At 36.0% G+C, this 15,120-nt stretch overlaps 1 protein-coding gene across 3 annotated transcripts in view; it reads right to left on the reverse strand.

Annotated features, from left to right (window-relative positions):
- The window catches only part of EXOC6B (exocyst complex component 6B), a 494,441-nt gene that overhangs the window by 431,597 nt on the left and 47,724 nt on the right, over positions 1–15,120 (reverse strand). For 2 of the 3 annotated variants that reach the window (XM_070429462.1, XM_070429463.1), the window contains exons 2-5: positions 13,312–13,477; positions 7,247–7,294; positions 5,538–5,628; positions 5,383–5,428 (exon numbers count right to left, since the gene is read on the reverse strand). In XM_070429462.1, the coding sequence (XP_070285563.1) occupies positions 5,383–5,428; positions 5,538–5,628; positions 7,247–7,294; positions 13,312–13,477 (351 nt within the window). Of the gene's footprint in view, positions 1–5,382; positions 5,429–5,537; positions 5,629–7,246; positions 7,295–13,311; positions 13,478–15,120 lie in introns of those variants that run through there. The other variant, XM_070429464.1, reaches the window with a different exon arrangement.

Genomic DNA, 15,120 nt, shown 5'->3' on the forward strand with positions numbered 1-15,120 from the left:
CTGAAATTACAAATAAATTTTAAAATTTTTGAAAAACTCCCCCAATATTTGGAACTTAACTATTTCACTTCTAAATAGTTAGCGAATTTAATTTTTAAAATTACAAGAGAAATTAGGAAATATTTAAGAAAAGAATCATAAAACATGTAAGCTTCAGTTAAAGCACGACTTAGAGAAAAATGTACAGTTTTAAATGGCAACATTAGAAGACAAAGAACCAAAATCAATGCTCTAGGCTTCCACTTTATAAAGCTAGAAAAAAAGCAAATTAAACCCCAAGTATGCAGGAGGAAGGAAATACTAAAGTTAATAGCAGAGATCAATAGAATAGACAACGGGGGGGGGGGGGGGGGGAAGAATCAATAAAACCTAAAGGTGCTTTTTGAAAAAAATTAATAAAAGTGATAAACCTTTAGCTAGAATAATCAGAGAGACAGAAACAAAGAGGCAAAAACGGATAGGTCCTAGACTTATCAAGATGATCAATTCATAAGGTATATGTCTAATCACTTTATTAGACACCTGAAATTAATACTGTATATCAACTAAAATTGAAAAATAAATTTTAAAAAAGAGAGACAGAGAAGATATAAATTGTCAATATAAAACATAAGCAATGAAAGAGAAAGTATCACTATAGAGAGCATACACATGTTAAAATAAGGGAATATTATGAACAATTTTTACTAATGAATTAAACAGCTTGGGTGACATGGACAAACTACTAAATGACACAAATAAGCATAATTTACTGGAAAAAAAATGCAAACAGCTCAGTACTGATTTTTTTATTATTAAATTTGTAGTTGAAAACCTTCTCACCAAAAACAAACAAATCTCCTTGTCCACGTGCCTTCACTGGTGGACTCAACAAAATATTTAAGGAAGGCAATGCCAACACTATACAAATTCTTCTAGAAAAATCAAAGATGGAATACTTCCCAACTCGTTCTATGAGGCCAGCATTAATCTGATACGAAAATCAGACAAGATGTTACAAAAAAAGATGGATAAATATAGATAAATATTCCTTATGAACATAGATGCAAAAATCCTTAACAAAATTTTAACAGATCACATACCATTTCCAAATGGAAATTATTCCACAAATGCCAAGCTTGGTTTAACATTCAATAATTAATCAATGTAATTCATCAGATGAATAAATTATATATATATATGTATATATATATATATCTCAATTGACATAGAAAAAGCATTTGAAAAAAAACATTATTTTCCTTCCTAATAGAAACTTTCAACAACCAAAAATAGAAAGGAACTGTCTCAATCATATGAATGGCATGTACCAAAAAAACTGTAACATGTTACTTAATGGTGAAATGCTTTCCCCCCTAATATCAGGACAAAAAAATATCTTCTATTCAACACTGCACTACAGGTGCTAGCCAGCTCAATAAGACAAGAAAAATAAACATAAGTACAAAGACTTCCCCCAAAAATTTTCATTACAAAGGGGAAAAAGTGTAAAAGTCTGTCAGGCACCATCTAAATAAAGTAATCAAAGTGAATATAATCAGTGATAGGACAAACCAAATTTTCTGCCACCTGATAGAATGCAATGAGATCATAGAACCACTTTTATGATATTATAGCCAAAGACACATAACATGAATCGAATCATTAGGAATAACCAGACAAATCCAAATTGAAAGGCATTCTATATGATAAATGGCCTGTAATCTTCAAAAGTGACAAGGTCATGAAAATCAAGGAAAGACTAAGGATAATTCCAGATTGAAGAAAACTTAAGAGACATGAGCACTAGACGTAGTTCATGATTTAAACTAGATTCTTTTGCTAAAAAGAACATGATTAAATTTAAATCAAGTATGAGGATTAGATGCTACTAATCTATCAATGTTTATTTCTATTCTCTGTTGCATTGTGGCTGCACAGAATCCCAGACCCACTCAATCAAAATCTACATTTAACAAATCCCCAGGTGATTTGTAAACATAGCAATATTTGAAGAGCACTGTTCTCAGGAAACCTTGAATGTAAGCCCAAAGAGACATGAACATGGATATTTACTGCACCACTGTCTGCATAGCAAACAACTGGAAACATAACAAATGACCCTTATAGCATCAGTCAGGTCAGTTATCCTATAGTAACAACAATCTGAAAAATCTCAGTCGCTTAAAACAAAGATTTATAACTTACTCATGTTATACACCCATAACAGGTTGGCAGGAAAGCTCTGCTCATTACAAATATGAACTCAAACACCATCTTTTAAAGCTACCATTTGTCATGACCAGGGGAAAATAAAACTCTGAGGGACTTACACTAGAAATTAATTGTTAAATCCAAAAGTAACACTCATCACTTCTGCTCACATCTTATTAGCCAAAAAGTTACACAGCCCAAGCAAGCTCAAGAAAATATAATCCTACTATGTGCCAAGAGAAGGATCAGCTAGAGATACTGGTGAACAGCCCTTTCTAACAGCCACTAGAACTCTAAGAGGAGATGTGAATTATTCATATAATAGACTACTACAGAGCATTTGGACCTGGAGAGTATTATGCTAAGTGAAATAAGCCAGTCAGAAAAAGATAGTATTACATGATCTCACTCATATATAGAATCTAATGAACAAAATAGACCCAGAGACATAAAGCATGGAACAGACTGACAAATTTCAGAGGGAAGCGGCGGGGGGGGGGGGGGGGGGGGTAAGAGAGGGGAGCAGGTGGGAGTGATTAACCTGGGAACTTATATGCATGTATGGACACAAACAATAGAGTGGTGAAGGCCTGGGAGGGACGGTGTGGGGTAAAGGGGGTAAATGAGGGGAAAAAGGAGGGGACATCTGCAATACTTTCAACAATAAAGAAAAAAAATAAAGTGAAATCCACCTATATAAATAAAGAAAATCAGTCCTCTACTAGTATATAAGCCCCATTAGAGCAGATATTTTTGTTTGTTTTGGTCAGAGCTGTATCGCTAGCATCAAGAGCAATTCATTACTTTAGGTACTCAATTCATTTTTGTTGAATGAATGAATAAGTGAATCTCAAAAAAATGAGAATTGAGACCCATTCATGCAAATATTTTTTAAAATATAAAATAATACAATGATTTATAGATATTAAAAACATGGACCAAAAGGACACTCATCAAATTTATGGTATTTATGATACTGGTTTCCTCAGGGGAGTAGGGAAAGGAATAGGACAAAGGAAGGGGACATAAGTTTTATCTGTAATTTCTTAAAATGATATACTTTACCTCTTTCTGTCTATATGTTTATATATATTTATATATATATGAATCAAAACAGGAAAACTATTAATATTTGTTCATTAAGAGAAAAAAACAAGGTTATTTTACTCTTTGTAATTTTAAAAATTTATGAAAAGATTGTCAGGAAAATCGCCAAAACCGGTTTGGCTCAGTGGATAGAGCGTCGGCCTGCGGACTGAAAGGTCCCGGGTTCGATTCCGGTCAAGGGCATGTACCTGGGTTGCGGGCACATCCCCCGTGGGAGATGTGCGGGAGGCGGCTGGTCGATGTTTCTCTCCCATCGATGTTTCTAACTATCTATCTCTCTCCCTTCCTCTCTGTAAAAAATCAATAAAAATATATTTTAAAAAGAAAAAAAAAAAAAAAAAAAAAAAAAGATTGTCAGGAAAATCATACTACTTTCATAACTCATATTGTTCTACCTATGTTCATTTATATGAACATGTGTCCTGGAGAAAAGAATAGAGTTTGGGAAACAATCCTAAGAAATTAAAAAAATTTTGATGCCTCATACTTTAAAATTCTTGAGAATGTAGAATCTTTATTCACAATATTTCTATTCTTATCTCAATATTAAATACATTTTAATTTCATACCTTTTCCCTCAAAACCTGGGTAAAATTAACATTCCAAGAAGATGTGTCCTATATATCCTGCAGTTTCACATACCCCCATGATACTGCATGGTACCCCAAGGCAGAGAGAGTGGGATGCTTACTCTAGTTTGGAAAGAAGAGCCAAAAAGTCACAATAGAATATCCTCTGGAATAAACAGAACAACACACAGGAGAGAAATCCTCTGAACTTAACCTTGACCTTGCCCCATGTGACAATTAATTTTATGTGTCCAGTTGAACAGACCACAGTATTCAGATATTTGGTCAAATATTATTCCAGATATATCTGTGAAGGTTATGTTTTAGATGAGATTATTAACATTTAAATCAATAGACTTCGAATAAAGAAAATTACTCTCAATAATGTAGGTGGGCTTCATTCAGTTGAAGGCTTTAATATAAAAAAGTCTATCCTCCCCTGAGGAAGAGGGAATTCTTCCAGCATACTGCCTTCAGGCTCAGGCTACAACCAATACTTACACTTCTCTGATACTCTAGCCCAGTGGTTCCCAACATGAGGCACACGCCCCACAGGAGGGCAATTCGACTTTTAAGGGGGGCCAATTCGAGAATGAGTTATTAACAGTGAATTTTTTGCATTTCTTATGGTTCTAGGGGCCTCATATACAGTATATAAGTATACATTGTGACATATTTATGCATTTCAGTTCTCTATTATATATTATGAAACTTTACTTGCTACATTTTCATATTACTTCATTTTTTTTTAACAATTTCTTAATGATTTTCTTCCTCAGTACTTCAACTGTCCTTTTGTCCTTTTATTTTTCTCTTTCATGGATGCCATGATCTTTGGAAGCTTGTTTAGACCAAGTTAATGGCCTTTTAGCCTTCCTCCACGTGAATAGGAGTTCACTTTTTGAGTAATAAAAATTATATGTCACAGGGGTGGGCGTCAGGATTTGAGAGATTCTTAGGTGGGGCATGGCCAAAAAAAAGGTTGGGAACCATTGCTCTAGCCTATCAGCCTACTCCATAGATTTTAGACTTCCCAACTTCCATAGTCATGTGAACCAATTCCTTAAAGTGGCCTCTCACTCTCTCTCTCTCTATTTACACACACACACACACACACACACACACACACACACACACACACTATTGGTTCTGTAACAATGGAGAACACCTGCACCAGAACCAGTAACTATTTATTCTACTACAATACTAAACCAAAGCATGTTTCTCAAACCAACTATCACTAAAACAGTTATAGATTTTTCCCCTGAAGACAAGGTCTTCTAAACTCAAACTGAGTAGTGTTTATATTAAACATAATACATGACAAAATAAATCAGCATACCACTAGTATATGTAAATAAATCTTAGGATAAATCAATAGCTATACAAAAGTCTAGAGAAGATGTTATATGAACTTTATTTTTAAAGGTTATGCGAAATATATACTTTGAAAGTATTCTAAATAATAGAAATTTTAGGTAGCAAAAGATATTCAATATAAAAAAAATCTTACCTTTTAGTTTTCATCTGGTCCCTCAGTTTGCTATACATCTCCAGAACTTGAAAGAGAAGGGGGAAAAGCACACAATCATTATTTAGAGAAAGTGAAACACTAATTAAAGCTAAAGGAATTGCATCAAGAATCCTACTCCATTTCTAGTTCCTCACCTGGAAGACACAGCATTAATTTATCAACAGTGGCAGAAATATTTCTCTGTTGTAGTCGACACTGCTTCAGCTCTTCCATTGCTATTACCAGCTTGGCAAGAGGGGGAAAAAACTGAATTATGCCAATAGCTGTAAATAAAAAGCTTTCAGTCACATTTTTCCACCCTGTGTTCAATTCATCAGAAAATCCCAGGCAGTTTCATAGTAAGACCTGCCAAGTAACTAAGGAACCACCTTTCTCAACCAGTAAAACATTCCTATGTGGTTTCCTACTTTCTCCTCAAGATACAAGGAAAGGCTAGGTAAAATGAAATCCTAAATTCAGAGGCTATCCAGGGAGAAACAAGAAAATATTCAGATTTTCTCAAACTCTATTCAGATTCTTCATGGTTTATGGTTTCATCTTCTGAAAAAAATCCTATATTTCTTCCATCATTGCTAGAGTACTAGAGAAAAGTAACCCTTCCTATGCAACTTCAAATAAGTCTTTAAAATAATCTCAACTAATACTCTATTTCAATAAATAAACCACACACTGAGAAGTTGTGCTTTTCCAAAAATTCCAGTTTAGGGAAGAGTAACTCAATTTTTTACCCAAAGCTGTTTTAAAGGCTTTGGTCTAATGTCAGACCACAATAAAACTAGAAGAATTTACTCTCTGCAAAATTTAAAATATGTGCCAAACTTTCAAAAAGTACTAATCTATCTACATAGCCTCTTGTAATATTCCCATAGTCATAACTTAAAATGTTATCTGTTTAGATACCATGCAAAAAAGAACAAGAGAAAATGGTCCTGAGTAAGTTATGATCAAGAGCTAATCTTCAACATTACTGAGAGTTAACAATAAATATTAGGCAATAAGTAAGGTACATAATACAAAGAACTAAAATGGACTACATGCAAATCAGAGAGTTTTCGTCCCAGTCTTCCCATTTACTATATAAACTTTAGCAAATCATGTTTTAACTTCCTCATCAATAAAATAGTGATAACAACTGTCCTGACTTTGTCATAAGTCTATCATGAAGATCAAGTGAGAAAATGGATATAAAATAATGTTGTAAACTGTGATGATTTAATTGATCAGTATATTAATTAAATCTTTTTAACAAGCGTTTATGGAGCATCCACTTAGTTCCAGTCACTATTTAGACAGGTAGAGGGGATATAGCAATATATAAAACAAACAAAAATTCCTGACCTCACGGAGTTTAATTTCTCATGAAAGAAGATAGAACAAAAGAAAAAAAAAACACAAATATATAAATAAAAATATATAACATCAGAGCATGATAGATGTGATGGAGAAAAATAAAGCAAGAAAGGTAAAAAGAATACTGGGGTAGAGAGTGAAACTGCAATTTCAAATAAAGTGGCTAGAAAATGCCTCATTACAAAACAGAAAGGTGTGAAGTGAATAAATATTGGGAAAAGAGCATTCCAGCCAGAGGGAACAGCACTGTTCCTATGATGACTACCCAAGTGATTTAAAAACACAACTAAGAAAGGCTACATCCTCTCTCATTAAGCTTTCTACTGGTTGTATTCATTTAATTCAGATAAACATTAGGAGCAGCAACAATAATATCCAAATGCCTCCAATATACTGCTTATGGTCTTACAAGCCACTAAGTCAAGAACATAATCATTAAAAGAGAATGACAGAAAACAGAAAAGGTTTTTTTCAAAAGGTAAACTGGCCTTACTTCCTTTCCCTCATGTTGTAGTTTTCTATTAGTGTCCGTCACTTGATTCTGTGGAGAGAAGACAATTTAAACTCATAAAAACAAACATTTAGTCAACAGTTGGATAAGATCAAAATTTACAATGAAAAGACTGAGAATAAATATTCAGGTAGCTTCGGTATTCCACCACATTTGGGTTTAATGGCATCCTCTTGGTTGAAATTATATCAACTTTTCTACTAAATGTTGCATGGCCTCTTCAACAATGAAAAGAAAAATTTAAAAAAAAGAAAAGAAAAATTTACTAAGAGGTATGTTCCATTTTGAATATTCCAAACAATACTGTAACAACTAAAAATCGTACTTCAATTTTGAAAAGAAAAGAAAAAGGAAGTAGGAAAAATAACCCACACAAAATCTTACCACTTCTACTTTGTGCAAAAAGAACAAATTTTATCATAGATATTCCTCACTTCACTAATGTGTTCCTGGAAGTTAAACTGAACTTTTTAACTCAGGCCAAATTTAACCTATTTATTATCCTAACTTTAAAAAATATTTTAACTTAATTTTTTTGTATCATTAATTGTTGACAGCCCATAATGCTTTCATATTCCCATTTTTCTAAATTAATCTCTCCAACAGATAGTCAAACCTATGTGAACAAGCCTTAAAATTATCTAGAGTTCATAATTTAAAGGAATTGGAACCACTTTTGGGGATATCTACTTTTGAATACTCAAGTGATATAAAAATATATAAATACATAGAATAGTAATTTCCTCACCATCTCAGACATTATCAAAACATGAGCAATATTAACTTCTAAAGCTTTCTTTGACAAAGGCTCTCTACCCTTCTACCAGTAACTGCCACTACTTATACTTTTAAGGCATTCCCTTAACCCAGCATTTCCTATTATGTTCCTTAGAAACACCAAGAAATGTTAGTTATTGGGTACTCTATATTTGCACACAGAGGTGCACACATGCACAAACACACATACACACACAAACACAAATACATACACAATATGTATGGGAAATACCACTGAACAGATGAGTTTACTGAGGATTTCTTGAAGCCTTTAATTTAGTACATGCACTGTGAATGCCCAAGAAGGGGATATCATACAGAGTCTTTTCCAAAGTTATTTAGCATAACACCCTTTTATTGAGGATCATATCAAGAAACTAGTTTTTCAGTAACGGACTTTTGAAAACATTGCCCTAAACCAGCCTGTGGGCAAACTACGGCCCGCGGGCCGGATCCAGCCCGTTTGAAATGAATAAAACTAAAAAAAAAAAAAAAAAAAGACCATACCCTTTTATGTAATGATGTTTACTTTGAATTTATATTAGTTCACACAAACACTCCATCCATGCTTTTGTTCCGGCCCTCCGGTCCAGTTTAAGAACCCATTGTGGCCCTCGAGTCAAAAAGTTTACCCACCCCTGCCCTAAACTATACCTAGACTATCATTTTCAGAGCAGATTACCATATGCACCCCCTTTCAAAGACAAAATGAACTCTGACCTCCTCCAGAAAGTCCTTATAAAGTATAAAACAGAAGCAAGAAATCCTCAAATTCCCTCTTGATTATTTATTTAATAGCACCACATGAGAAACACTTTATTGGCCTGTGAGTTCAACATGAATTAAGAATGTGATGTTTTGGGGGTGGGGGGGCGGGGAGAAGGGGTAAGAGATCAATCAAAGGACTTGTATGCATGCATGTAAGCATAACCCATGGACACAGACAGGAGGGGGGTGAGGGAATGTGCTAGCAGGTGGGAATGGCCGAGGAGAGGTCAATGGGGGGAAAAGGAGACATACGTAATACTTTAAACAATAAAAAATTTAAATTTTAAAAAAAGAGAGAGTGGGATGTAGCCATCCAAATGCTCTAAGACTACATTAATAAACATGTTGTCTAAAACAGGAGTCAGCAAATTGTTCTTCTAAAGGGGCAGTAGATAGTCTCTGTTGCAACAACTCTGCTCTGCCATTGTATCAAGAATGCAGCCAAAAACATAAGTGAATGGGCATTGCTATATTCCAATAACTTTAATTACAAAAATAGGAGGCAAGCTGGATTTGGCCTGCAAGATACAGTTTGCTGATCTTTGGTCTACAATAAATGAGATGGTAAGTCTTTAAAATCACACTATGAGAATTACATTCAGATGCCATGTTTTAGGAAAGTCATTGGCAAACTGAAGCATGATTAGCCGTGATAATGTTTGAAGAGGGAGTCAAAGCTACCCACATGAAAAACAGAAAGAGGAATTTTTAGCTGAAATGTTACCAGTGCCCAGGATTCTTTCATTCTCCCAGGATAGAAATGAAAGATCACCAGAGACCAGGGCCTAGTGCATTGGCCAGAATCAAACCCAGGTGTCCTACATGAAAGAGGAGATTTCTACCATTTAACCAACCTGGGTTCTTGGAAACTCCCAACACAGAAATCTAGAGAGTTCTCCACATAAGTAGGGCTCATTGTATATATAGCTCAAGCACCCAGGGAAGCAACATTTAGCAGGGGTCCTCAAACTTTTTAAACAGGGGGCCAGTTCAATGTCCCTCAGACCGTTGGAGGGCAGGACTATAGTTTAAAAAAAAACTATGAACAAAGTCCTATGCACACTGCACATACCTTATTTTGAAGTAAAAAAACAAAACGGGAACAAATACAATATTTGTATTTGCACGGGGCCCGCGGGCCATAGTTTGAGGACCCCTGATTTAAAGGGAGAAAGAGAAATGCTGCTCCCTAAACAAAAGCCAGAGAACAGTTTTAAAGAAGTGGAGACAGGAAAGATGATGTGTAAGTATGACATCTAAGTATGTAGGGGCGGAGACTCTCTGGCACTTTCGCAATTGCATGTCTCATTAGCATGTTAAATACCCACCCAGGTGGGTGTATTTTTACTATTATAATGAGGGTAAGGTCTCGCAATTGATCATTCAGGGGCTTAACTGTATATGCATTAGGGTCAAGAAAATCTCTGCTGGAGAAAGCGATACCTGGCACTAATTAGGTACAGAGTTTGAGGGGCAACTGATTGAAATTCCAAACTTTTCTAGGAGAGACTCAGCCTGTCTCACAAAGAGGGAGAAATATTCTCTTGGAAAGACACTATATGCTAAACCTGGGCACTATACACTATACTCCATACCTGGACAGCAACTGTCCTTCAAACATCTCAAGACCCATTAGAAAAAAGGTGTTAGCCTAAAAATAGTGCTTACTACTCAAACCAATAAATGGATGTTACTAGAAAATAGGATAAATATTAACTCAGTGCAAGAAAAAGCTTTCAAGCAATATGAATAAAAATGGGGTAGGATGCCCTGAATGGCAGTGTTATCCCTTTAGAGCAGGTATTCTAGAATAATTCGATTATTTTTTACCCTAAAGTGGACATCTCATAAAATTCAGCCTTCCATAAATATTACTAAACAGTATCATTGAATCTGCTAGAAAACCTTGTTTACCATATAAAGACAACATTTCTGAGTTTTTTTTCCTTAAACTCATTACAAGAAATACATTTTATACTGCAGCCCAGTACATAAGTATAGGGAATACACACACACACACACACACAACTGAAGCAAAATCTTCAAGAAGCTTTGTTTACCTTTACTGCATGTAATACACTTTATTTTCTAGTCTAGTCTAGTCTATTTCATATCAATTCTTGTTAAGAGCCCTGACCGGTTTGGCTCAGTGGATAGAGCATCGGCCTGTGGACTCAAGGGTCCCAGGTTCAATTCCGGTCAAGGGCATGTACCTTGGTTGCGGGCATATCCCCAACAGGGGGTGTGCAGGAGTCAGCTGATCGATGTTTCTCTCTCATTGATGTTTCTAACTCTCTATCCCTCTCCCTTCCTCTCTGTAAAAAATCAATAAAATATATTTAAAAAAAAAAAAAAAGAATATTGATCACGGCCCACTAATTGATTTCATGCAAACCAGATACTAAAACGTATCCATAATAGCCTAACAATGCTTCTGATAAGAAATTACTATTTCAATACTATCCTATATAATAAAAGGCTAATATGCAAATTGTCCCCTCAACCGGGAGTTTGACCAGTTCAACTGGGAGTTCAACCAAAGGGCGGGGCCAGCCGGCAAACCACTCACGACCCCTCCCCCTGGCTGGTCTGGCCGGACCCCACCCGTGCATGAATTCATGCACCAGGCCTCTAGTTTTAACATAACAATGAAAAGTAACTATACCGCCCCTCTAGGATGCAACTTCTCAAGATTCATAATACACAAATACACACATACAGACACACACACATTCTGTGAATCAAAAGAAATAGCAGGCTTCCTATAGAGTAATTTCTTATCATTGTTATGTTAAAATAGTATTGAACAGTTAATGCTTAACCTTTTCCATTTTCTAAACTCTTTTCTAGAATTCAAGAACCTCTAAATTTCATAGTTTCTTAACCCTAGTTGAATGGATCCCCCTAGAGCAGAGCCTCCAAGGTATACTGCTAAACTGTAATCCCCCAATTCTTAGAATGAGTGAGTGGAGCCTAAGCAGGCAAAAAACCTGAACTGATAGTCCCTAATTCTTGTTTCTCCTCAAGGACATCCTGAATGATTTAAAGGAATTTGCAACTTGAAGGAAAAGATGAGTACCAACCAGCAGTTGGTGAGCGTTATAGGCAATATTCTGTTGCTACCTGCCTACACTTGACTATTTCAGTAACTGAAGACAGAATATCCTGGCACCCAGCATGAGGGGCACAGAGAGTGAAGGGAGAAGTTTGGAATACAAGTGTTCCAGGAACATAAAAAAAAAGACTAAGGTGAGGGTGTGAAGCTGGGGTGGCTGAGTAAGAAGTTTGATAGCTTCATATCCATTCAGGCCAGATTTTGCTGTTAAATTGGCTTTTAAATCACTGTAGCTTTAAAATATAATTTTAAACATTTAATAGTCCACTTTTCCCCTCATTAAAATTGTTTATTTGCTTTTCTTATCACTGTATTGTTTTATACTAGAGGCCTGGTGCGCGAAATCCGTGCACTGGGGGAGGGGGGGTTCCTTCAGCCCGGCCTGCACCCTCTCACAGTCCAGGAGCCCTCGGAGGATGTCTGTGGTGAGCGGGCCTAAGCCGGCAGTCGGACATCCTTAGCGCTGCCACAGTGGCCAGGAGCCTTTGCCTCGGCTCCCGCCACTGCGGCAGCTGCCTCTGCCTCGGTGCAGCAGCCATGGCTTCATCCAGAAGGATGCCCAGAAGGATATCCGGTCTAAATAGCATATTACGCTTTTATTATTATAGATGATTTTACACTCACTATCAAGTTCCCTATACCCCAGGTATATCCTTTGGAGACTTTAATTCAAATTCCAATAAGACCAAAACAAAAACAAAAAACAAATAAAGAAAGTATAAAGGTTGGAAAGAAGGAAATAAAGCTCTTATTACTTGCAGATCATATGAGTTAGTTTACATAGAAAACTCAAAAAATGTACATGTAAATTATTAAAAATAATAGAAGAGTTTGGTGAAGTGGTGAGATTTAAAATCAATAAGCAAAGTCAGCTACCCAAGAGAAGTGAAATTGCTAGGCCAGGTACCGAACTAACATGGCTAGCCTCCTTCCTGAACTGAAATCTGTCATATCAAGAAAGAATTCATGCTTTGGTAGAAGACACTCCACAACTATCACTGATTTTTTTTCCCTTTGGCTTAGGTTGCCATGCTACCAACTTCTATAGCCAGGTCCTGCAATACCATCATTCTACAGGGATGACTTTTATCTAACAAAGAAGTAAATAGATGTCATGAATTTCTGTTTTAAAGAAACTACTACTTATTCTATTACTGGTTTTCATCACATGTAGTTATCCCAAATAAATTTAACTTTAAAAAGTTTTCTGTTTTGGCTAAAAGCCATAATCCCAATTATCCATGTTTCAGTACAAATTCCTTTCTTACTATACAAAAATCCTATTTATAGTAAATATGCAACCTATAATGTAGTCCCTATTCCTTTAATGCTAGTCAAAACCCCAGCACAGGACAGAGAAAAAAAGTCCCTCTTAGAGTGTTCTTACTTTGAGTTTTTGGGCTTCTCCTCTCACTTTCAACAGTTCAGTAATAGAGTCCACAAAACCCTGGTAGTGAAAGTTGCACATTTTCTCAATTTCTCGGTCATGATTGCGGATGCGAGTTTCAAGCTTCTCCATGAATCGTCCATGTTCCTCACCATCATAGACAGACCTTAAAAAAAAAAAGTCATGAAGATTACACCAGACTTACTCTAAGAAATAGAAAAAGAATTCCAAACCTAGATGCAAATTTATTTGGAAATCAGATATGAAAGTACATAAACCACAGAGTAATCCAGCTGTATTAATACTGTTTCAATGCTAGATGAGTATTTTTTAGGAAAATCCAAAATTTTGCTTCCTATTCATTCAGAAATATTTAAGTGTTTGAAAGTATTCATCATAGAATTCTCATCATAAAATGAAGAACTGAATTACATGTCCTTTGCACTTTTCTTCCTCAATTAAATTAATCTAGAAAAACTTAATTTTGGATAAACACAACTTGAAATACTCCATGACTATACCGAAGAAACTGACACTCCTGGAGAACAATCACATAGCTGTGCTGGCTAGACTCAGGTGGGCTCTATCACTACAAATATAAATTGGGCACTTAATAAACATCACTACATAATACTACTAAATTTATCTCCCACCACCACCACCACCAAAAAACAAAAACAAAAAAGGCACTTTGTATTCTTCAAAATAACTGTCGGTAAAAACCTTGCTTTCTCCTCTCTTTTTTTTTTTAATATATTTTATTGATTTTTTACAGAGAGGAAGGGAGAGAGATAGTTAGAAACATCGATGAGAAAGAAACATCGATCAGCTGCCTCCTGCACACTCCCCACCTGGGATGTGCCCGCAACCAAGGTACATGCCCTTGACCGGAATCGAACCTGGGACCCTTGAGTCCACAGGCCGATGCTCTATCCACTGAACCAAACCGGTTAGGGATACTTTCTCCTCTCTTCAAATGTCCACCACTCACTCTCAGCTGCTGACCACAGAAAAAAAGTCTTTCCTCTTCTCCCACTAAAATCAACCAACTTACCTGCATCTGTAACTCCTGTTCTGTCCACCCTTCTGTAATGGAAAAGTACTTCAAGCTCTTAACTAGTTAATCCTTGTTGTCTCAAGAACTTGACTCCTGCAATTATTCCCTTTTATCCCTCCCCTGCATCGTGTATTTATCCCACTCTACTAAATCATTCTTATGGATATATATACACAACTTTACAAAACCTGTCTTTATATTCACAGTTCCCTCCAGGGACCATCTTATTTCTCTGCTCCCCTTCCCAGCAAAACTCCTTTCCACTTCCTCACTCTCAATCTTACTCCATCTAATAGCAGCATTTGCTATGGTTTAACACAATTTTCTTCTTTAAACACTTTTTTCTCTAGACTTCAATGGTACACACTAATGCAGTTTTTATCCTTTCACTGACATGCCTTCTCGGTTTCCTTTATGGGCTCCTTCTTCTCTGTTATTTTACTAAATATTCCTAAAATCTCTTCTCCTCTCTATCCTCTATCACCAATCAGTGCCATCTAATCCCATGGCTTTAAAATACCATTCATATAGTGATGACTTCCTACTCCTACTTTATACCTACAATTCAGTGCACTTCCCTGAATATTAGATGCAAGTATTTGGCCACAAATTAACAACTCCAATTGGATTTTAAAAGCCATCTCAAATTTAACACAGGGAAGAAAAAAATATTAGCCCAGCCAGTGTGGCTCAGTGATTGAGTGTCAACCTATGAACCAGGAGGTCGTGATTCAATTCCTGGTCAGGTATAT

The sequence above is a fragment of the Myotis yumanensis genome, unplaced genomic scaffold (genome assembly GCF_028538775.1).
Source record: "Myotis yumanensis isolate MYYU_CA2020_CCGP unplaced genomic scaffold, mMyoYum1.0.hap1 SCAF_11, whole genome shotgun sequence".
Lineage (NCBI taxonomy): Eukaryota > Metazoa > Chordata > Mammalia > Chiroptera > Vespertilionidae > Myotis > Myotis yumanensis.